The sequence below is a fragment of the Macrosteles quadrilineatus genome, unplaced genomic scaffold, assembly GCF_028750875.1.
Source record: "Macrosteles quadrilineatus isolate MER2022 unplaced genomic scaffold, UCM_ALF_1.0 Scaffold_2__2_contigs__length_208266976, whole genome shotgun sequence".
Lineage (NCBI taxonomy): Eukaryota > Metazoa > Arthropoda > Insecta > Hemiptera > Cicadellidae > Macrosteles > Macrosteles quadrilineatus.
This window is the reverse complement of record NW_026542595.1, coordinates 106398794-106425058: the sequence shown is the minus strand read 5'-3', so window position 1 is coordinate 106425058 and position 26265 is coordinate 106398794. Positions and strand designations below refer to the sequence as shown.

The window sequence follows — 26265 nt, the reverse complement described above, 5'->3', positions numbered from 1 at the left end:
TGCCCCCCCCCCCCCCAAACAGACAAGTTTGAAATTATTTCATCACTTGTGTTTGAACATTGACTAGAATATATAAAATTTACCTTACCAATGATTTAGTTTTTAACTAGGATGAAGGTCTAAGTGTCTGCAAAAGACCATTCAATAATTTTATTATTGTTGATTTGAAAGAAATCAGATGGTTTTATAACAAAACAAACTTACTACTTATTAAATTTAGGACAGGTAATTTTGTGTAGACACTATTTCAGTTTAGATCAGCAATCTAGTTCAAACTTTGCCATCCAGTAGCTAAAGGTTGTTCATTAAGTCAAAATTTAATTCAGTGTAAAATTATGAGAGCTGTTAATGTGGTAAGAAGCATTTTAAGACGTGTTGAAATCTCCTCCTTCTCAACAAGACATCAAACTAGAAACAGAGGCTTGGTAGTTGGTGCATATGAAAATCCAGATGGGGAAGAATGTACGGAACTTAGTCCTTTGGGACAAAAAATTGATGACCAATCTGGAGGTAAGATCAGAAATGCCTTGAATGGATTGCCTGCAGGTATTGGTAAACTGGGAAGAGTTGTAACTCTGACAGATCTTACCTCAGAGTTCCCTCAGATAGCTGTGGCTGGTCTTGGGCCTAAAGATGCAGACTTCAACCAAGTGGAGTACCTAGATGAGGGTAAGGAGTTTGTAAGGATCGCTACAGGTCTCGGAGCACGGGAACTTCAGAAGATGGGAGTTACTGACATTGGTGTTGAAGGGTTCAACAAAGCAGACGCTGCTGCTGAAGGAGCTACTCTAGGAGTTTGGTATTACACAAATAAAGAAGTTGAGACAAAAGTCTCACTACAAGAAGGTGGTGACGGAGAAGATTGGGAGAGAGGAGTAACCAAAGCAGACGCTCAGAACATTGTCCGTTGTCTGTGTGAGACTCCTCCCAATTATCTAACTCCTAGAATTTTTACCATCAGAGCTAGAGATCTGCTATGTCCTTACGGAGTTCAGGTACATGCTCGTGACATTCGTTGGATGAAGATTCATCATTTCACCTCATTGCTCCAACTAGGTGCTTCATCAGTCGAGCCTCCAATGTTCCTTGAGTTGAACTACTGCAGTGATCCCATACCAACTACCAAACCTTACATGTTCTTTGCCAACGGTACAACATTCAACAGTGGTGGTCTGTGTGTGCAAGAGTGTCGTGACATGATGCGAGCAGAAATTGCAGCTGCAGCTGTCATCTTGGGAGTCTTCAAGGCCGTAGCTAGTATGAGGCTGCCTATCAACATGAGAGCTTTCATCCCGTTGTATGAGAACATGCTGAGTGGTACTGCTATGAAGTCCGGGGACGCTTTGCGTGTCAAAGACTCTATTCTACGAACAGAGAACACACAGAACCATTCCCAGATCTTGTTGGCCGAGGCAATGTCATGGGCTGTACCCTACTACCCACCAGAACTTGTATTTACTCTTGGCACCCTCTCAAAAAATATCAAAGACACCGTCGGCTTCACATCTTCAGTCTGGGCCAGGAATGATTACGTCTGGGACCACGTCAACTACGCTGGGGCTGTTACGGGTGATCGCATGTGGAGGTACCCACTCTTCCTCGACTATGCCAATAAACTAAGAGAAAGAACTGATGTTGATGTGAACAATCTCGGCATAGGAAGAACAGGAGAACCGAACTTGATTGCAGCGTTCTTGAACTACTTTGTGGAACCCTCAATTGACTTCACATACATTGATGTGACGGGATCGAGTGATATCGCCAATGGATACGTCCACTACCTGGCTGCTGATCTGTATACAGGGTCTCCCACTAGAGGCATCATACAACTTCTTTGTCACCTCAACTACTGCAAGGAGCAAGTGAGAGCTGCTGCCAAGAAGGAGTACAAGAGTGAAGCCGAAAACTAATTAGTTCATATTAGTTCCAAATTACTTTGTGTTTTGTTACAGATATCTCCATAACTGTAAAAAATTGACCTGTCTTAAGACTAAATAATGTTTAATGAGAGTCTTTAAATCTTTGAAATAGAAAATATTTTATGAAATGAGAACACTTCATTTTTATGTTTTGCTTTATTGTTGGTATAATATAATCTAATCTGTTTCATCAAGTGTCATGAATCATCGCTGATGCTTCTTGAAACATCACCAATGCCTCTTAAAACATTGCCAATTCCTGTTGAGACATAGCCAATGCCTGTTGAGACATCGCCAATGCCTGTTGAGACATCGCCAATGCCTATTAAGACGTTGCTGATGCCTCATGAGACGTCGATGATGCCTGTTGAGACGTTGCCGATGTCTCATGAGATGTCGATGATGCCTGTTGAGACACTGCTGAAGCCTGTTGAGACATCGCCGATGACTTTTGGGACATCACCGATGCCTCACAAGACATCAATGATTCCTGTGGAGACATCGACGATGCCTTTTGAAACATCGACAATGCCTCTTGAGGCATAGCCTTTTTCAGACATCATTGATGCATTTTCAGACTTCACTGATACCTATTTAGACATCGCCGATGCCTGTAAAGACATCGCCGATGCCTGTAAAGACATCGCCCATGCCTGTAAAGACATCGCCGTGTAATGGGTCAAAATTATAGAGGGGTTAAGTTTTTATATTTATTATTTAATTATCAGTAGGCCTATTCCTTACCTGGTTGGTGATAGTGGTAAACCTATCATGGTAAGGTAAATAGGCTGTTTTAGGCCTATCCTAGAGTTGAAGTAGGGATAACCTCACTTTTGGCAAAATCACTAAAGACACTATTGTTGAGATTCACAAGTCACAGTATAGCATCGTTGTGTACAAAACGAGTGATAAACCGTTTCCGTGTAACCCCATGCCTAATATACACCTTTGGGAAGTACGGTCAAAGTTGTTGTTTAGGCTAGGGTGGTGAACCGCGATCACAAATACAATATCGCGTACATAACATGCATACACCTTGTCGCATACTAAGCTACACGTCATGGGTGGAAATTATACTTTTTGTTTAAACCAGCGACGATATTAAAGTTCTGCCGTATAATTTCACAGTCGGCGCAGGTGAATAACAACATTAACAACATAACCTGTACTACTAACTAGTCGACTGTCTTGGCGTTGTGTTGTGACAGCGTCAAGTTTGAACTCGTGACGTCACCGATCAGCTGGTAATTGAATCAGCTGATTCCCCATCCCTAGAGGATTAGGGAGGGGGAAGTAGTGGAGATCCCTTGTGGGCTAGGGATGCGAAGACATTCTAATTCTGCGATTTCCAGCGTTAGGACGTTACTTAGTGTTCAGTAGTTTAGTAGTGATTTTGCCGCTAAAGCAAATTTACGTAGTGCCAAGAGTGGGTGAGTGAAGATCCCTGGAGTATACAGGTAATTCACCGGCTTTATCTTAATAAAGTGTACTATTATTTTTTATTATTTAGCGATAAACCCTCACTTTACTAGTTTGGCTAGAATCCTTTATTGGGTGTTAGAACCTGTTGAAGACTGTGTGATAGCGTATGCTAGGGCTCGCACGGGATTTGTTAAAGATTCAATACGTATAAATACATCGTTTAAAAGTGTGTTTATAATATAGATTGAGGGTGACGGGGTTTTAGCGAATATTTTGCCGGGATATTCAGTAGGTGTTGAACGGCTGCGGCAAAGCGGGCAAAGTTGAACCCGTCTCTGCAGGTCGTGCAAACACGAGGTCGGGTGGAGCACGCTAAGTATATTCAGAAGTAATATTCTAAGTGTTGAGGTTGACGAAACTGCAACATTAAGTTGTTTCAAAATTTCATTGAACGGGATGCCTGTAAAGACATCGCCGATGCCTGTAAAGACATCGCCGATGCCTGTAAAGACATCGCCGATGCCTGTAAAGACATCGCCGATGCCTGTAAAGACATCGCCGATGCCTGTAAAGACATCGCCGATGCCTGTAAAGACATCGCCGATGCCTGTAAAGACATCGCCGATGCCTGTAAAGACATCGTCGATGCCTGTAAAGACAACGCCGATGCCCCTGTAAAGACATCGCCGATACCTGTTGAGACATGGCCGATGCCTTTGGAGACATTGACAATGCTTCTTCATACATCGCCGATGCCTGTAGAGACATCGCCGATGCCTGTAGAGACATCGCCGATGCCTGTAGAGACATCGCCGATGCCTGTAGAGACATCGCCGATGCCTGTAGAGACATCGCCGATGCCTGTAGAGACATCGTCGATGTCTGTAGAGACATCGCCGTTACCTGTTGAGACATGGCGGATGCCTTTTGAGACATCGAAAATGCTTCTTCAGACATCACTGATGCCTGTTGAGACATCGATAATGCATGTTGAGACATCGACGATGCCTTTTGAGACATTGCCGATGACTCTTCAGATATCGTCGATGCCTCTTCAGACACCTCTTGAGTCATACATACAACAGCTACAGTATTTTTTACTTCACCCGAAGGAAAAGGTGAAGTAGTTCAAGTGTGCAAAAGCACTTTTATGGATGTACTTTTTGGGATTACTAAAAAAACAGTTGAAACGTTAAAAGAAGATTTAGTTTATGTTGAAAAAAGAGGAAATAAAAAGAAAACCCAAAAATATTCTCCAGATTATGAAAAGGCTATTGTTGATCATGCAAATATTATTATAAAGCAAAAAGAGACACTACACAAGAGCAAAAAATGACAGAGATTACCTAAGTGAAGACTTACATTACAACAGAATGTATTTAGCATCTAAAGAAAACCATCCAGGCTCTGAGGTCAAGCCTCGTTATTATAAAGATACAGTAAAAAAACATTTCCCCAACTTAAAAAAATTTCAAAAGCCTCGAAAAGACACATGTGGGACATGTGATTTGTTGAAATGCAAGCTTCTGAATGAATCTAGTGATAGAAACTTGAAATTTAAAAGGATTAATATAAAAAAGAGAGTCCTTGCGTAATCAGCACAACAAAAATTAAGTGAATTTGAACCGTGGAAAAGATTAAAGTTTTAACGAAAAATATGGAGCTAGAGGCTCTGAAACTTCTAGACCACAGTCGTTGAATACTATGAACAAAATGAAAAAAAGAGAATAAATATATTCTTAAGAGTATGATACCATTTCTGAAGGAAGACTCTTTGAGGAAGACAATTTTTGAAAAAGGAAAAAAGAATAAAGACTTTTACTTACTGTTTAATCACTTACGTTAACTGTTTAATTTTTAAATCTAAAACCAACACATTTGTCGTTTACTCTTTTATGTTTTTTATGGGTTTTTATCATGTTTTATGGTTTTAAAGTATTAGTACTTAGGTCGCTTTTCACTGTTATGATTATGGACACACCCCATGTCACACATGTGTAATGTAACTTTATACATTTTATTGGTGACTTTTAAAAAGAGTTTTTTCATCAAATTATGATTACTCGTCTTTTGTTTTAGCTACGGTAAATAATCTGGTGTAAAAATTTAACAGTAATAGATTTATAACGCAATCACACTAAGTGTTAGCAGACACTGACTTGTTGTTGCGTGTTTGATCTAGCTGATTGGTAGATAAAGTGAAAGTGCTGTCTTTTAGTGCATTGCACTTAACACTCTTCACTAATTCCAATTATTGCCTCTGATGAGTTGGAATGGATCCTTCAGATTAATGAAAGTGCGACTCTTTCTGGAAACGTTATCTGCATTAGAACAAGTCGATGACTATACTCTGTTCACAAAATTTAGGGAATTTTAGGGGAAGAAATCTATCCCCTCCACTTGAACCTACCTTAAAAATAGCAGTTTGAAAGCTGAGGTATATATATCAGCGTCATATATTAAGTAAAAAAAGTAGTGGGGGAACTTTCCCTTAAACAGCCTAAATTTTGTAAATGCAGTACCTATAAAAAATTATTCCATACATGGATATGGATACAAAAACTACCTAAACTTGTGCAAAATATATCTGCCACTCCAAAGTTTGAATGATTGAGGAGGTACAGTAGACTCTTGACAATTCGAAATTGGTGGGCCAAGCATATAAATTTGAATTATCAAGAGTTTTGAATTATCAAGAGTTTGATTTATCGGGAGAAAAATAAACCATTGGAATTACAGAGAGTTCGTTTGTTTAATACATACAAAGGTACAGCACGTTACAATAAAACATCATACCGTATTTTAGTACACTTTTAAACAATCAACGGCTTATTTTTCAGTTAATGTACATAGTTGCAAAGAAATCTGTTATTTAGCGCTATATATTTCGCCAATAGCTGAACTATCAGCTGTCGACAACTACGTTTGTGCTCAAGGAGATGTCGCGCAATCTAGAGATCGGATTGCCAACTTAGAAAAACAAGTCAGCGAACTAACTCAGTACTGCTCTAACTAAACAAACATCAAAACGTCACTAGCCTACCATGGGAACAGGATGTACTGTACTGTATAGTTTCCTGTTATAACAGGAAGAGATCACTTTGAATTATAGAGTGTTTTGCAGACTAAACGTCGAATTACTGCGTGGCTTTGATTTAGAGAGTGTTTTTTTGACGAAACTTCGAATTACAGCATGACTTCGAATTATAGAGTGCCAACCGACGAAACTTCGAATTACTGAGTTACTTCGAATTATAGAGTGTTTTTCCGACGAAACTTTGAAATACTGCGTGTTACAAATTGACCTGCCCTCTATTTGGACTTTGAAATACCGAGTGTATCAAAATGCATGGTAAAAATTTGAAATATTGAGAGATTCTCTAGGGACTGAGCCTTCATTTTGAATTATCGAAAGTTTTGAATTATCAAGTGTTTGAATTACCAAGAGTGGACTGTAGTAGTATCCTATCATTTTGTTGTTGTTTCTATCAAAAATTTTAGGACTCATAAAAAGTATCACATTGTTTGAACCTTTAGTTGTGCAATTATCTACCTACTCATTCAAAAATGCTCAACTCACAGGAACAATTTGCTAAAAAAAACATCACAAGAATCCTAATAATAACACTGTTTGTGATACATATACTTTATTACTTCAGTTGCCACAAACGGTTTATTGAAAACATCAAATGTAACGACCCAAGCGATCTTATGTCGTAACATTGGCCGTTACCAACAAAAGAAACATCACAACTTATGTTTTATTATGATGTCTGCAAAAACGTTAGTGTAAGATGAACAGTAAAAGATTCAATAGATGTTTTCTGTACTTAAATGTATTGTTTTAATCCCAGTTACATTTACTGTATTGTAATTGAGAGCATTAAACGATTTTAAATGAAAGAAGTCCAAGCACCTCAAATCTTTGTGCAAAACAGGGGTTCAAACCTATTCTTGTGGTTATATTTAGCGAATTTCCCAGAGAATGTTGGCAAATTTGACAGAGCCTTAAGCACGTATGAATGGTGCGGCCGGACCTCAGAGGCAGGATTTACTTTACATTTGTCTCCAATGACCAAAAATCATGCGTTCAAGTTCATGTGTACATTAGCACAATAACTTGAGCAAAAATAATCCAAATTCTGATTAAATCAGGTACTAACTATTGAGTTTGCCAACCGGCATGATCAACTGTGGCAGTTTACTATGGTAAAAATTTATTTTTTCCATTTAACACCTAAATATATAATTTCACAATAATTTATTTCTTAACTATTTTGTAGAGGTTAAAAGAATAAAAAAAATTAAAGCATTGAATGGTTGCGGAGAAATTCCGACAGAACCTTAAATTTATGATTTCTATGTTATTCTTATGGAGAGAAAGTAAACTATTGTAGTTTGCTTGTTTATGGGTATATTATTTTGAACAAACTAGGGAAATTTATCTATTTCATTATTAGCTACATTAACATTAAATAAAAATAAACCCTATTAAGTTCCCTCTGTAGTAGCAAACATAAGTACTTAATAAACCTCAAGTTATTTCAATAGGGAATAAATTGCAAATTTGTAAGGAAATTCAAATCAGACAAATAGAAAATGCACTTAGTCTACAGGTTTGCTGCAGCGGGGGTTTTTTTTATTAATACAATACCAAACAGTGTTCAATAAAAAAATATATATATGCTGGAACTGTAACCTATTTGATGTAATTTGTACCTATGTATGTACCAATTTATGCCAATATTTTTATCTTTCTGAAAGGGAGGTACTGAAACTCCGTTCTGCCGCATTACCCCATAAATCGAGCACTGAACCAAATAAGAAATCAAATTAAAATACTTGGAACTCTAAATAAAACCCAAAAAATTTGTAATAAAAATTACATACACCATCGATTTTTCAGAACTTAAGTAATCTTTCAGCAACTATCTCAATTCAACATAACTAATCATAAAAAAAAATGTACATGGTCTATAACAGTTTTTAGCAAATTTCCCTGACTTCATATATTTTTTTAACTCTCCCTGACCCTATACCTGTTTCCCTGAATTTCCAGGTTTGTGGGAACCCTGTAATCCTACTACAGCCATTTTATTTTACAAAAAGCTCAACATGACATCAGACCAGACCAAGATATCAAGACCGAGCTCATGTTTGCTGAGGATAGTAATTAACTTAAATTTTAAGATTAAATCAATGGACCGATTAAGCCACTGACTTGCCATTTCCTATCGCTTAGTTTTTTAAACCACACTACCTTTTGGGAGATAAGGCCCATTACCCTGTCCTAATTACCCTGTCTAACCTAACTTAACTGGTGTAGCTAAACATGGCTATAATTTTCGGTCCAAAGCGTTCAAGATCGTTGGATGCTTTGGGCTGACAATTAAAATTCATGTTATGTTTTAGTATAATTGATTTTGTGTTAATTATTATGTTTGCTGTGCTGTGCATTTAAGTCTAAAAAGACACGCAAAAAACAGATACACCACTTGGGTAGGTCACAGGCTAATTAGGTAATTATAAATATAGGGTCATTTGGAAAGAGGAGTTTTTTTACATAGGCCCCTACCAAAATTTAATGTAATTTAAAAAAAAAACACTTAGGTAGCCATAGGTAATGTCCATTTTTACCTTAAAATTTAAAATAAATTGAACTAATACAAACCCAATAGTTACAAAAAGGTAATTTAAAAATGAGTTCTTGATTTTTACAATTTAAAGGCTAGGCCTAATTTTTTTCATGAAGTCAAGTAGCCTATTAGCATTCATAGTAAAAGTACTAACCCAAGACAACACATTTTAATAAGGTAATTTTTAACCATAAACAAAATAAAAAAAAGATCATACAAACAAAATTTCAAAAGGCTTGAATTTATAAATTACTTTGGAAAAGACAGGCAACTGAAATAATTTAGAAATAATGAGAAGCTATTAATTTTCCACCTCACTCTTGTACTCCTTCTTGGCAGCAGCTCTCACTTGCTCCTTGCAGTAGTTTAGGTGGCAGAGCAGCTGTATGATGCCCCTAGTAGGAGACCCTGTATACAGGTCAGCAGCCAGGTAGGGAACGTATCCATTGGCTATATCACTCGCTCCCGTCACATCGATGTACGTGAAGTCGATTGAGGGTTCCACAAAGTAGTTTAAGAACGCTGCAATCAAGTTCGGTTCTCCTCTTCTTCCTATGCCGAGGTTGTTCACGTCAACATCAGTTCTTTCTCTGATTTTATTGGCGTAGTCGAGGAAGAGTGGGTACCGCCACATGCGATCACCTGTGACTGCTCCAGCGTAGTTGACGTGGTCCCAGACGTAATCATTCCTGGCCCAGACTGAAGATGTGAAGCCGACAGTGTCTTGGATGTTTCTTGACAGAGTTCCAAGAGCAAATACAAGCTCCGGTGGGTAGTAAGGAATAGCCCAAGTCATCGCCTCGGCCATCAAGATCTGGGAGTGGTTCTGTGTGTTCTCTGTTCTCAGAATAGAGTCCTTGACACGTAGAGCGTCCCCGGACTTCATAGCAGTACCACTCAGCATGTTCTCATACAGCGGGATGAAAGCTCTCATGTTGATAGGCAGCCTCATACTAGCTACGGCCTTGAAGACTCCCAAGATGACAGCTGCAGCTGCAATGTCAGCTCGCATCATGTCACGACACTTTCGCACACACAGACCACCACTGTTGAATGTTGTACCGTTGGCGAAGAACATGTAAGGCTTGGTAGTTGGTATGGGATCACTGCAGTAGTTCAACTCAAGGAACATTGGAGGCTCGACTGATGAAGCACCTAGTTGGAGCAATGAGGTGAAATGATGAATCTTCATCCAACGAATGTCTCGAGCATGTACCTGAACTCCGTAAGGACATAGCAGATCTCTAGCTCTGATTGTAAATATTCTAGGAGTCAGGTAGTTGGGTGGAGTTTCACACAGACAACGGACGAGGTTTTGAGCGTCTGCTTTGGTTACACCTCTCTCCCAATCTTCTCCGTCACCGCCTTCTTGTAGTGAGACTTTTGTCTCAACTTCTTTATTTGTGTAGTACCAAACTCCTAGAGTAGCTCCTTCAGCTGCAGCGTCTGCTTTGTTGAATCCTTCAACACCAATGTCAGTCACTCCCATCTTCTGGAGTTCCCGTGCTCCTAGACCTGTAGCGATCCTCACAAACTCCTTACCCTCATCTAGGTACTCCACTTGGTTGAAGTCTGCATCTTTAGGCCCAAGACCAGCCACAGCTATCTGAGGGAACTCTGAGGTAAGATCTGTCAGAGTTACAACTCTTCCCAGTTTACCAATACCTGCAGGCAATCCATTCAAGGCATTTCTGATCTTACCTCCAGATTGGTCATCAATCTTCTGTCCCAAAGGACTAAGCTCCGTACATTCCTCCCCATCTGGATTTTCATAGGCACCAACTACCAAACCTTTGTTTCTAGTTTGGTGTCTTGTTGAGAAAGATGAAATCTCAACACGTCTTAAAATGCTTCTTACTACATTAACAGCTCTCATAATTTAAAATTTTTAAAACTTTGAAATTAATTTGTATTTAAATTTAGGTGTTTATTTGAATATATCAATTGGTGTTAAGGGTTGCTAGGAGACCCAGACAAAAACAAAATCTTACTCAATAATCACAGTCCCTATGTTAAATTTTAGTTTTTGTATTTTCTTTTTAACATCTGGTTATTTTATTTTAAACAGGGAAAAGAGCAAAACCTTATTTTGTAAAGACATCTAAATTAGTTTTTTGGTGGAATATAGTATACAATACCACTAAAACAGAAAATTTGCATTATGAAATAAAGAAATTGACAACAACTAAATAAAAAATGTATCTGATCACTGAATGGTTTTATAATTGAGAATTATTATGCATACAAAGAAAAGCCCTAAAAGTATGCTAAATTATTAATTATTTAGGATGGGGACACCACTAAGTGCTAAATAAAATTCTGAACTGAAGGTCTAACACTGTTTTGACTGCATCATTGATCTCAAATCGGACTTGCATAGGCAGAATTATAATTGGAAGAACTAGGAAAATTACTCCTGACCATCTAACATAGTTTATATAATTGACTTTAAAAGAACTGTGTACAATCTGCCCATCAATTGACTTAAATTGCAATTGACTGTGGGCTTTATCTTTGTGGATATTAATACTTTACACATTAATACTGTGTACTGTTAGCATTATTGTGATATGAGAATTAATACTGAGAGGAATTATACTGTGGACACTAGTAACTTATTGTAAATATTAATACTGCTGGAATTATTAGTAAGATCACAAGTACAATGACCATCAAATCTATACATTAATACCATATATTAAACCATAGACAAAAAGAATTAAATATAGACTGTCAGCCATGCTGTGGTTACCATAGGTTCTGGCGCGCACTGCTGTGAGTGCCATGTACGGCACTTCCAGTGGTGTGCGCCAGAACCTATGGTAACCGCAGCATAATGCAAGCACAGCTGACGGTCTATATTTAGTTCTTTTTGTCCATGATTAAACATACACCATTAGTAGATTTTTCCTCACATATCAACTAAAGACAATTTCATTGTTAGTTCTGTCCACAAATATTAGAAAAATACTGGTATGGATCATAAACATAAGAAAATGACGTTTTTGGCCCGAATCCTATACTATGTATACTAGCATTAACATATGGTTTAGACAGTTCCATTTAAATAATGTTTACTTTCGGGCCAAAAACGTCATTTGTTTATGTTTATGATCCATACCGGGTCTTTTCTAATATTCGCGGTTCTGTCCGATGCCGCTAGGATCGTGTTTTGTTTACAATTTGTTTTTTGTGATTTTAAATCTCATTAAACCAATTAAAATTACCACCAACAAAATAAAAAAAATGTTGAGAATAGCGTCCAGTGTCACTATGAACTAAACATAAAAAAACAAGCTTCCAATTTAACAATGGGATGAGAAAGCTTGTGTTTCTTTATCTATTTTACTATATATGGGCACAAAGATTTGGTAACTTGAAAAAGTATTTTTTTACACACCATTATTGCCATCTTGCTTATTTTCAAAAATAAACAGAGTTATTCAACACATTCTATGTTGACCTGAATGTTGTCATAGCAAAGTGAGCTGTCAAATGCCAAGTTTGGTTGTGACGAGGGTTTTGACAGTTATAAGGCAGAAGATCCTTAGGGATATGTTTACACTGGATATGTAGCAGGATGTCAAAGGATCTGCAGATGACTTGTGGTTGATAACTGTTTATCAGAAACTAATTAGAAATCAGATATTAAAAAACTAATGTTTCTATCAATATTAAACCATTTTAAAAACAAAAAAATAATTTTCTTGTTTCACCAGGAAAATAGTTTCTATCTCTTACACTTAAAAGAAAATCATAAATAATCTTGAAAAACTATGTTTTTTAAAGCTAAGCATTAAGCAACTTTTAATTGGAAAATCCATTGAATCACTGTTTGAGGACTACACAGCCTAAACTTAAAGATCTGGAACTTTTAGGTTTTGTATGGAACTTGACTTAAAAAAAGATGACCCATTTAAAAAGTATTCTCCTATTAAAAAGTAGTATTAAAAAGAGTCGTAAATGGTTTTGACCCACTGCTAACATATTAGGCGGTTGATTATCAGACAAACAAGTAATTTACATGCAGCATGATATTGTATAAAATTAAACCCATTCAAAATTAAAATTGCTAGCCTTGACAAAGAAAACACGTTATAGATAAAATATATTTATTTCAAATATCCTTGCCAAAGTGCATACAAAAATTTCAGATTCAATAATCTAATGTCAGAAAAAATATCTGTATAAAAATACCTAAGGCACCGTTTGTGCGATAATTGACGATTGACAAGGTGCTAAAAATATTCAAGCTTTGACTCTAGGCTCGTCTATTTTGATGTACGGAACTTCTTGGGGCTTCCCCATTTTCTCTAGGTGCGGAATCTGGTGCACCCTCAACCAGAACTTCCTACTGGGTGTCTTCTTGCAGCAGCATTTGGTGATGAGAAGAGACATAGCGATAATGAATACGATAACTGAAAATACCAAGAGACACATGTCTTGAGCTAATTTCTCCGGCTCTTGCTCCCTCAGTCGGGAAATGCCTTCGTAAAATTCTCCGAGGTCGAAACAGTCAAGGTGTTGGATCGAGTCTTTGGTCAGTTCGGCGAGGGCTTTGGCATCTGGGGATTGCATGTTGGGCAGGAACTCCCTCGGGCATTCTTCACACAAGCTGTAACTCACGTGGTTGGCGCACCTAAGGGAAAGATTATTCTGTGATTAACTTGACGAGTAAATGTTTTGTGTTAAAATAGTATTTACGATCAGGAATGTGATTTGTTGTGTATGTTAAAAGAAGTAGTTACGTTCTGCAATGTAGTTTAGTAAGATTTTCTGGTTCGGGTATTTAAAGGATAAAATTTTTAATTCTGAGATGTTAAACTCAAGTCTATTCTTGAAGACATGTGGTCATGCGTATTGAGGGTAACGGTTGACTCTGGAATGTGTATAAACTAAAACGTGTGATGGAAAAGAATTTGCGGAAACTGGTGACTTGACGTGATGGCGGAAGATATTTACATGCCAAAATGAGTGGCATGAAATGAGTTATAAGTGTGATATGTAGGTAATATCTGATCACATAAAAATATTTTACACATAAATTTATTGGCGCTATTAAGTTCTAGGTTACAGTTGTTATTGGTTAGGTGTTATTAATGTGTACCCGTTTTTCAAAGATTTTCAAAAAAAACTCGTAAAACTTTGAATTTGTTAGTGTTTTAAACCCAAAACATGTTATACTGCAGTGATTTATAATGTCTGTAAGAGCATGATCTTTAGACATTCTCTGGCTTAAGTCAATTCATGTCATATTCGTAAAACTGTTTAATAAAACAAAAATTTTTAAATAGGAATATTTAATTTTACATTATGTCATTTAATTTTCATTCCATAAAAAAATTATAGAAATTTCAGTGTTGTTGGTTCAAAAACAAAACAAATCTCACATTTATTTTTAGGTCACTACAAAACCAGTAATTTACTTACCTCTCATGATGTAAAATAAAAATATTAAGACTAGTATAAATATTTGGATGTATAGGGTTATGTCTTTAGTAATGACTCCTTGCAAATGTAACTTTTAACTTACAAAAGAAGTTTAATAAAAGAACTTTTTGTGCAAAAACCAACAGTTATATAAAAAAAGGTTAGTTCAATGTGCTAATACTTTAAATGATTTTTACCATGTTTTTTTTTTGTTTTTTAACAAAATTTTACGTTTTAACCCTTTGGCTTCATTGACCAATCATTCTGGAATGTTGTTTAATGTTTATTCAAAACAAGATGAATTCTTGATACTTTGTGAGTAAAATTGCTATTCATTTGTATTCAATTCAGTACCTTGAAGTAAAGATAGCACCATCCATAACTGTTACCCATAAAACGGAAAGTAAATAAAAGATACGTCTAATAACACTTAAAATAATTTTAAAGTGTATTTAGACATATTTTATTTACGTAACGATAAATTTAATAACACGTACAAGCTGATCAAGAAGTTATTTACCCATAAAACGTCAAGTTAACCAAAATAAAAATGATTCACTTACAAATTCCAACTATTTTTTTATTGTTGGACAAAATGTACTAATTGATACTAATTATTTTGTCTGTTTGATAAAATTTTAAAAGTTCATGTTGTATTAAAAATATAGAAATTATCGATGCTAAACATTTTTCCAATTCAAAAATTGAATTTTCTGGAAAATCAAATGGTTAAACTTAGACACAATGTTTGATTAGCTGGATCCCGTACAATCATGTAGTTCAACTTTCCCTGACCTCCCTCGAATCCCAAAATCCACTCCTCCCCATTCTAAACCTCCGCGTATGTCTCTTGTTTACAATATGGATCAGTATAAGCTTGGACTCAGCTTATCTGTGTGTTACCGCTCTCTGGACTTAAGTAGCCAGCTTTGTTCAGTGTTTGAAAACCAACATTGCCTGATGTCTTCTTGGAAAGGAGATTTAGAGGGAAATTTAACTGAAGGTCTTGAGCAACTTGCCTCAATAAAGAAGAAAAAAATTATGACATCACTTATATTATTTGCTTTATCCTTAAGGTATTTTTTGATGATAATGGTCTAATCCTTTAAAAAAGTCTCAATGAGCAACTTTTTAATATATAAAAAACAATCATTATTGTTTTATCACATCATTAATTTTCACTCTTTCAAGAAAAATGTTTTTAAATTTAAATATTTTGTTAAAGCCAATACCTACTTGGAATTCTACAAAAACCAAATGATACCAACATTAAAGACAATCAGATGTTATTTCAGTTAGTTTGTGCAGACATAAAAACTAGCAGACAGCAAGCAAGAACAACACAACTCATAGTCCAGTAAAATAAGACATTTTGGTATGCAAAAGGTCGGGTAGTTCTGATTTTTGGATATGTTGTTAGTATTGGGCCCATAACATAAAATCCAAGTTATCCACCTCGAGATACTGCCGCTCGCCGCGGGGCGCGCCACTTGCTATCGAAATATAAACAATATGGCAATTCCTATTGTTTTTCACTCAATCTCGCGAACCGTTGATTTTACCGAAAATTTTAGATTATTAAATTAAAGAAGAATAAATTTGTGAGAGTTTAAGCCCAACAGCAAGTATGTAGCGTAAATAATGGTCAAAATACAGACCATCAAAATAAATAAATTTTCCAAAGTCGTATAAAAATTGTGGTTTTTTTAATATTTTCACAATATAGTTGTTTGAAGCAAACACCGTATTGATTTAGAGAGAATGCCAGTTTATTTGCTATTAATAGAAAATAAATGAAAGTATGAATAAAAAAACCCCCACCTCAGCAAACCTGCAGCCTAAGCGAATTTCCATTTGCTGAATTCGATTTTTTTCACAAACCTATTTAAATAACATTTGGTTTAACTGGTACCTAGGTTAGCTGCTACAGAGAGGGTATTATATTATATAAAATAATAATAGTATTACAAGAAACAAATAAATTTACCCAATTTTATAAAAATGTGTCTATAAATAAGGAAAAAAACAATAATAAAAAATCTTCGCTATTGGAATAACTTCAGGTTTTTTAATTTACATTTTTTAATTTTCTCCGTAACCAATAACTGTAAAAAACATTTTAAAGTACTAAATTATTTGTTTTTAAGCTCTACAAAATTCCTTAATGATACAATTGTAAAATTGTATGTTTTGAGGGTTAAAAATTAAAAAAAATCTTACTGGCGAAATACCTATAAGGCGACTGTTCCTATGGCCTTATCATGCCGATCATACTTCGTGAACTCGTTTTAATAAATAAATATACGTTTACATGATTCACAAAGTAAATGATAAATAGTCCATCTCTTGATTCACAAATAAAAGTAATGATTGTACCAAATTCCACTAAATCGGATGATATTTGGGAGTCATCGTGCTAACGGACGATAATAACTTTTTGGATACAGTATAGTAAAATCTTTAGCTTTTTTGGATACAGGGTCTCCAAAAAACCCACCTAGTTTGAAAATTTATTTATTTATTGTACTAGATACAAACTACTGTTCAACGACTGATACCATAGAGAAGGCTATGCTGATACATTAAATGAAAGGTAATAAAATAGTTATTTTAACACTATCACACCTCAATATGCGAACCATTGTAGCCCTGCAGACATGCAAGCTATTTTTACTCATTTTTATCATTAATATTTTATTGTTTGTATTATAATTTATTACCAAAACTATCTTCAAGGTCAAATAGGTGTATGCAACTTATTGCCAACGTACGAAACTAAAACTTTGAAGTACACGCTACACAGCACGAAATGATAATTACTCATCCATTTGAACAATAGTATCGTGAGGTATGTTTAAAACTACATATTTTTTGTACTAAAAACTAAAACTAAACTTAAAACTATGTATTTTTGGCCTCTAGGAATACCAAAATGAAAAAGTAAATCGGTCCCAGGTCTAGGTCTTACCATGAGACCTACTGTAATAGCGTATTCCCTATTAGAGAAATTTGCTAATAATCAGTATATAATTTATATTGAATGGTGTGTGTTGATGAAACCACTATTTAATCTTTCATCAATTTCGTTGTCTCGAGCAATGCGAGAATGGCGCACGTCAACATGAACATGTTGCTCACTGTTAATGCTCAACTGACGTCATTTTTTATAATATTTCTCAATTTCCTACAGATTTGATGAGGACGGATCATCCCAAGCGCCCATCAAGCTACAACATTTTGTCTGTTTTCCTCGTCCTCGATTCAATCCTTCAGAGCTTTTCATTGTCTTTGTGAGGGCCTGTTCCATGGCCTAATCAGACAAAATTTCACACCAGAACTTGTCTGTACGTCTTGTAGTGAAATTTCCGATTTTTTTGTGTTCTTCTATATCAATCCTGTATTTCAAATCATATTCAGCATGTCCTGTATAGATGGGCGCACTTGGCGTGGAAAAATTACCCGCTGCATGGAAGATCTGTTGAGTGATTGTTATTTGCCTGATATTTCAGCCTCAATGAACTGTTAACTATGTTAAACTGTTTTATTTTGTTCTCATGTGCAAGTATTGTACCCAAAGCTTAGCTTAAATGTTTATGTGTAAACATTTGACAGCTTTGGGAAGAGTAGTTTTGCCGTTGAAGGTATATTTTGAAGGTCTGTTTTTCGGCATGTAAACCTACATTTATTAAAACGAGTTCACGAAGAATGATCAGGCCATGGGAACGGTTGCTTTATAGGGTTTTTTGTTAAGAACGGGTTTTTCATATTTTTTACCCTCAAAACATACAATTTTACAATTGTATCATTAAAGAATTTTTTAGAGCTAAAAAACAAATAATTTAGTACATTAAAATGTTTTTTACAGTTATTGGTTACGGAGAAAATTAAAAAATGTAAATTAAAAAACCTTAAGTTATTCCAATAGCAAAGATTTTAAATTATTGTTTTTCCTTATTTATAGACACATTTTTATAAAATTGGGTAAATTTATTTGTTTCTTATCATACTATTATTATTTTATATACTATATTACCCTCCCTGTAGCAGCAAACCTAGGTATCAGTTAAACCTAATGTTATTTAAATAGGTTTGTGGAAATCAAATCAAGCAAATGGAAATTCACTTAGGCTGCAGGTTTGCTGATGTGGGGGTATTTGTATTCATACTTTTATTTATTTTCTATTAATAGCAAATAAACTGGCATACTCTTTAAATCATTTCGGTGTTTGCTTCAAACAACTATATTGTGGGAATATTGATAAAAACCACAATGTTTATACTACTTTGGAAAATTTATTTATTTTGATGGTCTGTATTTTGACCATTATTTACGCTACATACTTGCTGTTGGGCTTAAACTGTCACAAATTTATTCTTCTTTAACGTAATAATCTAAAATTTTCGGTAAAATCAACGGTTCGCGAGATTGAGTGAAAAACAATAGGAATTGCCATATTTTTTATATTTCGATAACAAGTGGCGCGCCCCGTGGCGAGCGGCAGTATCTCGAGGTGGATAACTTGGATTTTATGTCATGGGCCCAATACTAACAACATATCCAGAAATCAGAACTACCCGACCTTTTGCACAGCAACCCCATTTTTTCTGACAGATTTACTGGACTATCATGCTTAGGATACGAATATTTCAGGATAGGCAAGGGATATAAATACAAAGGGCCATACAACATTTTAACTCAATCAGCCAGTGAACATTCCAACAAAATCAGCTGATCAGTTTCAATTAAATCAGCTGTGAAATTAATAAAAAGAGAATAAATAATTACAAGCTTATTTTTAAAATATTAAATTTAATAGGTTTTTAAGTATTTTTCATTGCCTTTTTATGAACACAGTTCATTAGTGTTAATGTAAAAATGTTTTTTTTCTGTAGTTTTGTCTGTTTGTCGTTATGGATCTCCTAGAATACATTCCTTTTCAAAGAATTAAACCTCTATTGTTTGTAAATTTTTTTAAGAAAATTTAAATTGAAACTAACCTATCACAACACTAGCTTTATCTGTGTGTCAGTGCATGAATTAATGAATACAGAATGGCACATTCATACTCATTCACAATGGGATGGATAAAAAACAAAGGTTAGTAAAACAACACTTTTATTTCCCAAACTATACAAAATGTCTTTTTCATAATACTGTGCACTTATAACTAAAATACAAACATCAATTGCATGCCCATAACTAAACCTAAGGTGAAACCGAGTGAAATTTAATGGTTATCAGTTATTTTCTAAACTACTTAATTACACACTAATATCTTTCCTACAGTTACCTAAAAACAAAAAAAATATGTAAAAAACATCTGTAAACAGAAATGGACTTTATTTGTAAAAATGCTGTCAAAAAATATGTTAAAACTGTTATGTTCAGTACTTTTGTGTGCCAAAATGGACAATTTTCCACTAAAGAAAGCCTTCTTTCCCAATACTATAAAGTTATTAAAAGATCAAAAGATTAAATTCCTACATCATTAAATTATACTTTGTTATTGCATTCAAATCTTGTAAAAAGTGCAACAGCTGATCTATTTACAGTGTTGCCAACAGCGTGTTAAGAGCACACAGCATTGCCAGATAGTAAAATGATGACTATTTTGTGTTTTTAGGTTGGAATTCTGTAATGCAGTTGGTAAAATTTCTTACAGTGAGTTAAAGAGTTCAGAAACCAGATAATATGAGTCTAACTCAGGGGGAAAACAGTTGATTGTTAGGTAACTGTAGTACAAAGATTTTTTTTTACATTTTAAACTATAGCTACCAGATCATGGCATTTAAGGTGTTAATTGTAAACTACACATACCCACACATACATTATATTGTTAGGTAGTTAGTAATTTTTTAAATTAGCCTATGTAAGAAAATATTTTTGATGCAAATTTAAAACTAATTTCAGTGTATCTAAAAATTTAGTGTAAAATATTTTAAATTAGTTTTTCTCCAATCAAAGTTAAAATTTTATCTAATTTTATTGTAAACAATTTTTTATACCACTATTCGGCAAATCTAAAATATACTTTTCCATCGACCTTGTTATTTTTAATTTGTTTATTTCACCTCTTCTATAAGTATTTATATTAAACTTTAACTGTGCATGAGATTCTTTATCATAGTCAAATGAATATTTTATAAAATAACTTTTACAGTAAAATACTTTGTGCATGTGTTTAGTCTTTCAAAACACAACACAATAACGTAACGAATCACCGACTACTCCACCAATAAAAACTCGATAAAGGTGTTTATAGTTTAATAAAGTGAGAACAAAAATAGTTTGACAAAAAAATTTAAATATAGTTTTTTTTTCAAAATTATTATGTTAGCAACCTAAACTCAAATAATTTGACATTAAAAGGCACTAAATTTTGTGTTAATACCCCCAACACGTTTTAAAATCGTATTCCACAGCTTAAGTTTTAACAGGGCTCTTCTCAACTTGAATATAAGGCACCTCATGTTGCTTCCCTAGCTTGTCAAAGCTCCATTTTGGAATCTCTTGGGCCCGTATCCAAACCTTTCCCTTGCTAACAGTCTTGGGGAAACAGATTTTGTTGAAAGTATACATGCAGACAATCAAAAACAAAAACATCGCCGTCATCAAAAGTAAATCTTGGGCGATTTGATTCTGCGTCAAACATTTGTTAGATATATAGTTGTAAAGTTCGGGAACATCGTCACAACCTCGGTGACCGATGGAGTCCTTGGTTAGGTTAGAGACAAGCCATTTATCAGGGGATTGGCTATAATCGTAACTTTGCTTGAGACACCTGTAAAACATAGGACGATCACAATTGGACAAGGATTTGGATAAAGCTTGTATGGCAACACATAGCATTGTTTCTACAATTATCAAGTGTTCGCAATAAAGGGCTACAACAGAATCATGTCCTAAAAATATTAAGTGAAATCAATATCTATAAAGGTTTTTAACACAATAAAAAAATCACTCACTAATTAGTTTAAGATACATTTGGCACTCAAAAATCTGACCCAAAAAATAAGTCAGAGAGAGTAAATAAGAGAGTCCTGCTAATACGAATTAAATTGGAACAGATCTACCTTGTATTACAAAATTGTTGAGATTAGACAAAAATAAAGAAAAATTGAATACAAAATTTTAAAATTTATTTACTAAGTGGAAGTAGGTTCTCCCGCAATCGTGACATCATCCGTCATCATCTCCTCCGAACGCATTATCAATTGGAATGCATTGATCATTTGGAAAGCATGGACCATTGAACTATTTATTTTTAAAGCTGTAGTATTTAGTGATAATGACCAGGTTAAGTTAGGTTAGTTCACAGACAACGCAATTTTATAAATGTGGTAGGCCTACATTCAACTGTAAGAATCAACAAATTGAAACTAATAATCAAAATCAATCATCAGTGCAAAACAAACTACAGTATCATGCTTGTTACACACATTGTGTTAGTTGGATCATGCTTTTTTGGTGCGTACACTTACAATACAAATGCAGTTTTACCACCTTCAACCAATGTTAATAATGCACATGCTACAGCAAAGACAACACAAAAGTGTGAACTTGGAAATCCAATTCTAAATAGGCCTAACTTTGTAAATTCATCACAAATACAGGTACTAGTAACTCTTGACAAGTAATTAGATTAGGAATAATTGACAAGCTTACTAAAACATTGCTTTGAGCATAAAACCCAAATAATGCAAGGAGACTCTTTATTCAGATTTTTTCAGAATTCTACGAGCTTTCAATGATTGGCATGAGCAGTGACGAATATATAATATACTTCGAGGGGGGTGAGTAAATTGATAAGGTTAGGTTAGGTGAGCTACAATACTGCCTTCCCTATATTCGGCTCTGGACATGAGTGTCTAATTGTTTTGTAAAAACCAGATATTTTGAATCTCAAAGCTTCTGTGCCTAACAGGATGTTTAGTTTCCTATTCTGACACAATCTATAAATTCACCTGCGTCCCTTTGAATTATGGAGAGTTCAGCCGTTGAAACTTCTAGGTACCGCATGTTCCAAATCGGCCTACCTGGACTTTGAAATACCGGGTATCAAAATGCGTGGTAAAACTTTGAAATATCAAGAGATTCTCTACGGACTGATTTGTCGAATGTTTTGATTCATCGAATGTTTGAACTACCAAGAGTAGACAGTACTACATAAACTTACATGACTTGGTCCATGTCGAGGATCTCGTTGTTGTCTCGGACGTTGAGCAGACCACAATCGCATCTCCAAGGGTTGGAGGCCAACTTGAGGGTCAGAGGCTGTGAGGGAAGTTGAGCGTTGGTGTTCATCAACCTCATGAAGTTCCAGTCAAGATTCAGCTGTTAAGGTAATCATGTGTTAGAAATAGTGTCCTACAAGGTTCAAGGCCTGGATGTTGGCAGTCTTTAAAGAACATTGTATAAAATTGTTGCCAAGTTTAGGTGTTTTTGCGTACACTTCGCATAAACACACAAAGACAAACACTCTTTATCTTCATTTCATAATAAATTTAGACAAACAATAAAATATACATACCAGATTTTCCGTCTCAGCTCCGACTGTCCTTTTAGTGGATGACCCAGGTTTCGGCTTTTGTTAACCCATAGTCATATCCATCAGGGATTAAAGTGGACTGTTACCGACCGCTGCGAAACGTTCCCAATGCCCGTTGAGTGTTGAATTCTAGGCCTAGCTCTTGTTATGTCGTGTTTTGTGTATCATACTATGTTCGTTCGTGTTATAAGTATGTTACCTGTTTGACGACACCGAGAAATGGATAAGTTTTAATCCCTGATGGATATTATTAAGGGTTAACAAAATCCAAAATTGTTAATCCACTATAAAGTACAGGTCCGAACGGTGATGGAAATTCTGGTAGACTATGAATATAACAAACAGCTCTATGCACAACAACAACCCATATACATATTGGACGAAAGAGTAACATAGCCCAACTTGGATGCAAGCTCATCCAGTCTTAAAGAGTGGGTCCAAATCTCGCCATTTTACCAATGGATATTATCTTAGTTCTAAGCCACAACTTCTAGGTTTAGCCTGAAGTACGGTAATGTGAAAGCGATTCTGGGCTAGAGCCAAATTTCATAGAATAAAAACCCAAATTTTCCAATATCACTAGCTATCGGAAACAGCTAAAAAAAAAAAAAAAAACAACTGACAGCTATTAGTTATCTGTAGTTCAACATGGGAGTCAAGTTGAATATGGGAGGCCTACTTGGATTTTCATTTGAGGGAAAATATTATTAAAATACTCATAGTTTGATCACTGAATAATCTGTGGAGTTTGAAGGTGTAAAAAATAATTGTATCAACTAGACAAAACTACTAAACTAACCTGACTGAGCTTTTTAAGGCTTGCAAAGTTTCCATTGACAAGGACGTTGTGGGATAAGTCCAGAACCTCAAGGTTTGGCAACAAGTTCAGAGGCGCTTCTTCAACAGACATGATCCTGTAAGTCACAAAGAAATTAAATATAAACATGTAACATTCACAACATACTTTTTAGTCTACTGAATTTATTAGAACATACAAACAGTTTATTATAGACTCACTAGAATTTGTTTTGGTCAATGTAAGACCTTATAGGTGAACGGAAGCATAGGTGTAACTAGGATGGCCTTCAGGGGGTTACACTAGGGGGTATGGAATTTGTTAGGAAAAAAAATTTTGTACCGTTTTATTGTCAAGGGGGGTGTCAAACCTATAAACCCCCCCCCCCCTCTTGGATACGCCACTGAATGGAAGATGGTGGGAAAAGAAAGGTGAAGAGAAATGGAGGGAGAGGTGAAGGAAAGAAGAAAGATTAAGAGGGATGCAAGAGAGAGGTGATTAAGAGGATAGATGTAGAAGAAAAAGGGACTGTGGTAAAGAAGATATAAATGCCTTGTTGGAAGAAAATGTCTTTGTAGAATTAATGTTACATTGAAACAATCTTTAGGAATCAGAAATCGTGATTATCCTTTTGAGCACTTGGCTTTTCAGTTAAATTAACATGGTTTTTTTAAGAGGTTCTTTTAATCTAGATTTTGTCCATCCGCATGGGGCTTTCTTTGCTGGACTACAACCAAACCCCAAAAAAGGCCCAAACGCCCCAAACCATCCCCAGAACATTACAAGATGGCCAACAGCACAAAATCCCGTCAAGAACTGCTACCTCCAAATATTTATTGACCAGTTGTTACATTGTGCTACTCACTTATTGTTGGAAAGGTAAAGTTCCCTCAGGGCCTTCAGGGTGGACAGTTCTGGTCTGATTTCCACAAACAAGTTGTCGCTGAGGTCAAGAACCTCCAGAGTGTCGGCCATCAGACCATACCAGGGGAAAGTGGTGAGGTTGTTGTTGGACAAGTTCAACACCTGAGAAAAACATTACAATAGCATTAGAGGATAGAATTGACTGTCGTTAAACATGGGTACAATATAATCAACGAATGTGGGAGCGACCTGGTCTAGTGGTAAAGTGGGAAACTTTGGTCCCTGAGGTCGCGTGTTCAAATTCCGCCATATAACCAATGGATTTTACAGCTACCCCTGATGTAATGTGAAAAACATAGGCCTACTTGAGTCTAATGTCCAAGGACAAAAAAATCAACAAATTTTTCTCTCCAGTTTATTGACTAACACTAAACATCAGCTGCTTTAGAGTCAAAAATTTGGTTTAAGAATACAGAGGATTATTCATAAGACGCTCAGTTAAATTTGTCTTGAGCCACTTTGGCAGTTTAGTTCCTTTAACTGGAGTATATTATTGTGATTTCTGAATTACTCTTATTCTGAGATATAATTTGTTCAGAAGTTGGTTGGGTTATTGTGGGTGGTTAAGGGAACAATTGGGAATTGGGGAGTTCGGATAACTGATTTTTTGGATTGTCGGATATTTGCAGTAAAAGTTATATATATTATTTTAACTATAATTTACCACATTAAAATATGTTTTTACGTGAATTTTTGTGGGCCTTGATTGTCTCCTACCATTGCAGCAACATCTATGCATATCTTACGGTCTCGGCCACAGTAATGAACGTCTGCCACGATCACAGTAATACCCGCAAGACATATTGTGATCTTGACATCACCAAACAAAAACGTCTCACGCAATGGCAACTACACATGTGAGTATATCTTATGGTCTCAGTGACACCATAAGCTGTCACTATAAGCTGTAATGCTGCTTTCGCAGCAACACTAGTGGCCAGTGTTATGGTTAACCAACATTTCTAAAGACCTTCGAGTAACTGACACTCTTCTGTACAATGTCAGCTGTGATAACTCTAACTCGATTGTATTTTTCAACAGTAAAGACGAGAGCATAAGTACCTTGAGGTTGGTGAGTCCTCTGAGAGCGTCCAGGTTGACTGAGGAGTTGGCCATGATAAGAGTGTTGATGGTGCCCTCAGCCACGGCAAAGGTGCCAGCGTCCATCGGATGAACACGGCTGTTGCTGAGAATCAAAGTCTTGACTGGACGGCCTTCTGCATTACGTTCTGCTAGAGCTGAGTACACCTCCGCACCTACAACACACATCTTGTCTTCAGGATCTCAAAATTTTGGAAGAAAAAGAGCTAGATGAATGTTGGAAATTAGTTTAGAAATTTACTGAAGATCATCAAAAGGATTGAATGTAGCGTCTGAAGTGCAACCAAGTAATTACAATTACAAATGGCATAAACCAAGGCCCCACTAGAAAAACAGGCCATGCTGCAGCACGGGCAGCGCAATACTACGTCACAGTGGTGGATAGTTGTACTAAACTCTTACCATTGAAATCTTACAAACAGCCAGCTTGTTTATTTACCTAAAACATATGCATGGTGTCTACTAAACCTGGTTTGAAAAATTCAAGG

The 26265-nt window shown here is 35.7% G+C and overlaps 4 protein-coding genes across 5 annotated transcripts in view; 2 read left to right on the top strand and 2 right to left on the bottom strand.

The window, feature by feature from the left end:
- The first annotated feature begins 335 nt into the window (after positions 1 to 335).
- Positions 336 to 1910, top strand: LOC128984732 (cytosol aminopeptidase-like). The gene has a single exon (XM_054404074.1). It carries the CDS (start codon positions 336 to 338, stop codon positions 1908 to 1910), a length of 1575 nt encoding a protein of 524 aa, XP_054260049.1.
- A 616-nt stretch (positions 1911 to 2526) lies between these two features.
- On the top strand, positions 2527 to 4468 carry LOC128984731 (rho family-interacting cell polarization regulator 1-like). Its single transcript, XM_054404072.1, has 2 exons — positions 2527 to 2590; positions 3810 to 4468. The coding sequence occupies exons 1-2, from the start codon at positions 2527 to 2529 to the stop codon at positions 4466 to 4468; spliced, it is 723 nt and encodes a 240-aa protein (XP_054260047.1).
- Positions 4469 to 9202: 4734 nt separating this feature from the next.
- Positions 9203 to 10967, bottom strand: LOC128986571 (cytosol aminopeptidase-like). Its single transcript, XM_054407005.1, has one exon. The coding sequence runs from the start codon at positions 10851 to 10853 to the stop codon at positions 9279 to 9281; it is 1575 nt and encodes a 524-aa protein (XP_054262980.1). The 5' UTR covers positions 10854 to 10967; the 3' UTR covers positions 9203 to 9278.
- A 2105-nt stretch (positions 10968 to 13072) lies between these two features.
- The window catches only part of LOC128986300 (leucine-rich repeat-containing protein 15-like), a 32836-nt gene continuing 19643 nt past the window's right edge, over positions 13073 to 26265 (bottom strand). The window contains exons 3-7 of one of the 2 annotated variants that reach the window (XM_054406594.1): positions 25739 to 25932; positions 24618 to 24778; positions 23756 to 23870; positions 22585 to 22742; positions 13073 to 13616 (exon numbers count right to left, since the gene is read on the bottom strand). In XM_054406594.1, coding sequence (XP_054262569.1) covers positions 13226 to 13616; positions 22585 to 22742; positions 23756 to 23870; positions 24618 to 24778; positions 25739 to 25932 — 1019 coding nt within the window. In that variant the 3' untranslated portion in view covers positions 13073 to 13225. Of the gene's footprint in view, positions 13617 to 19505; positions 21190 to 22584; positions 22743 to 23755; positions 23871 to 24617; positions 24779 to 25738; positions 25933 to 26265 lie in introns of those variants that run through there. The other variant, XM_054406595.1, reaches the window with a different exon arrangement.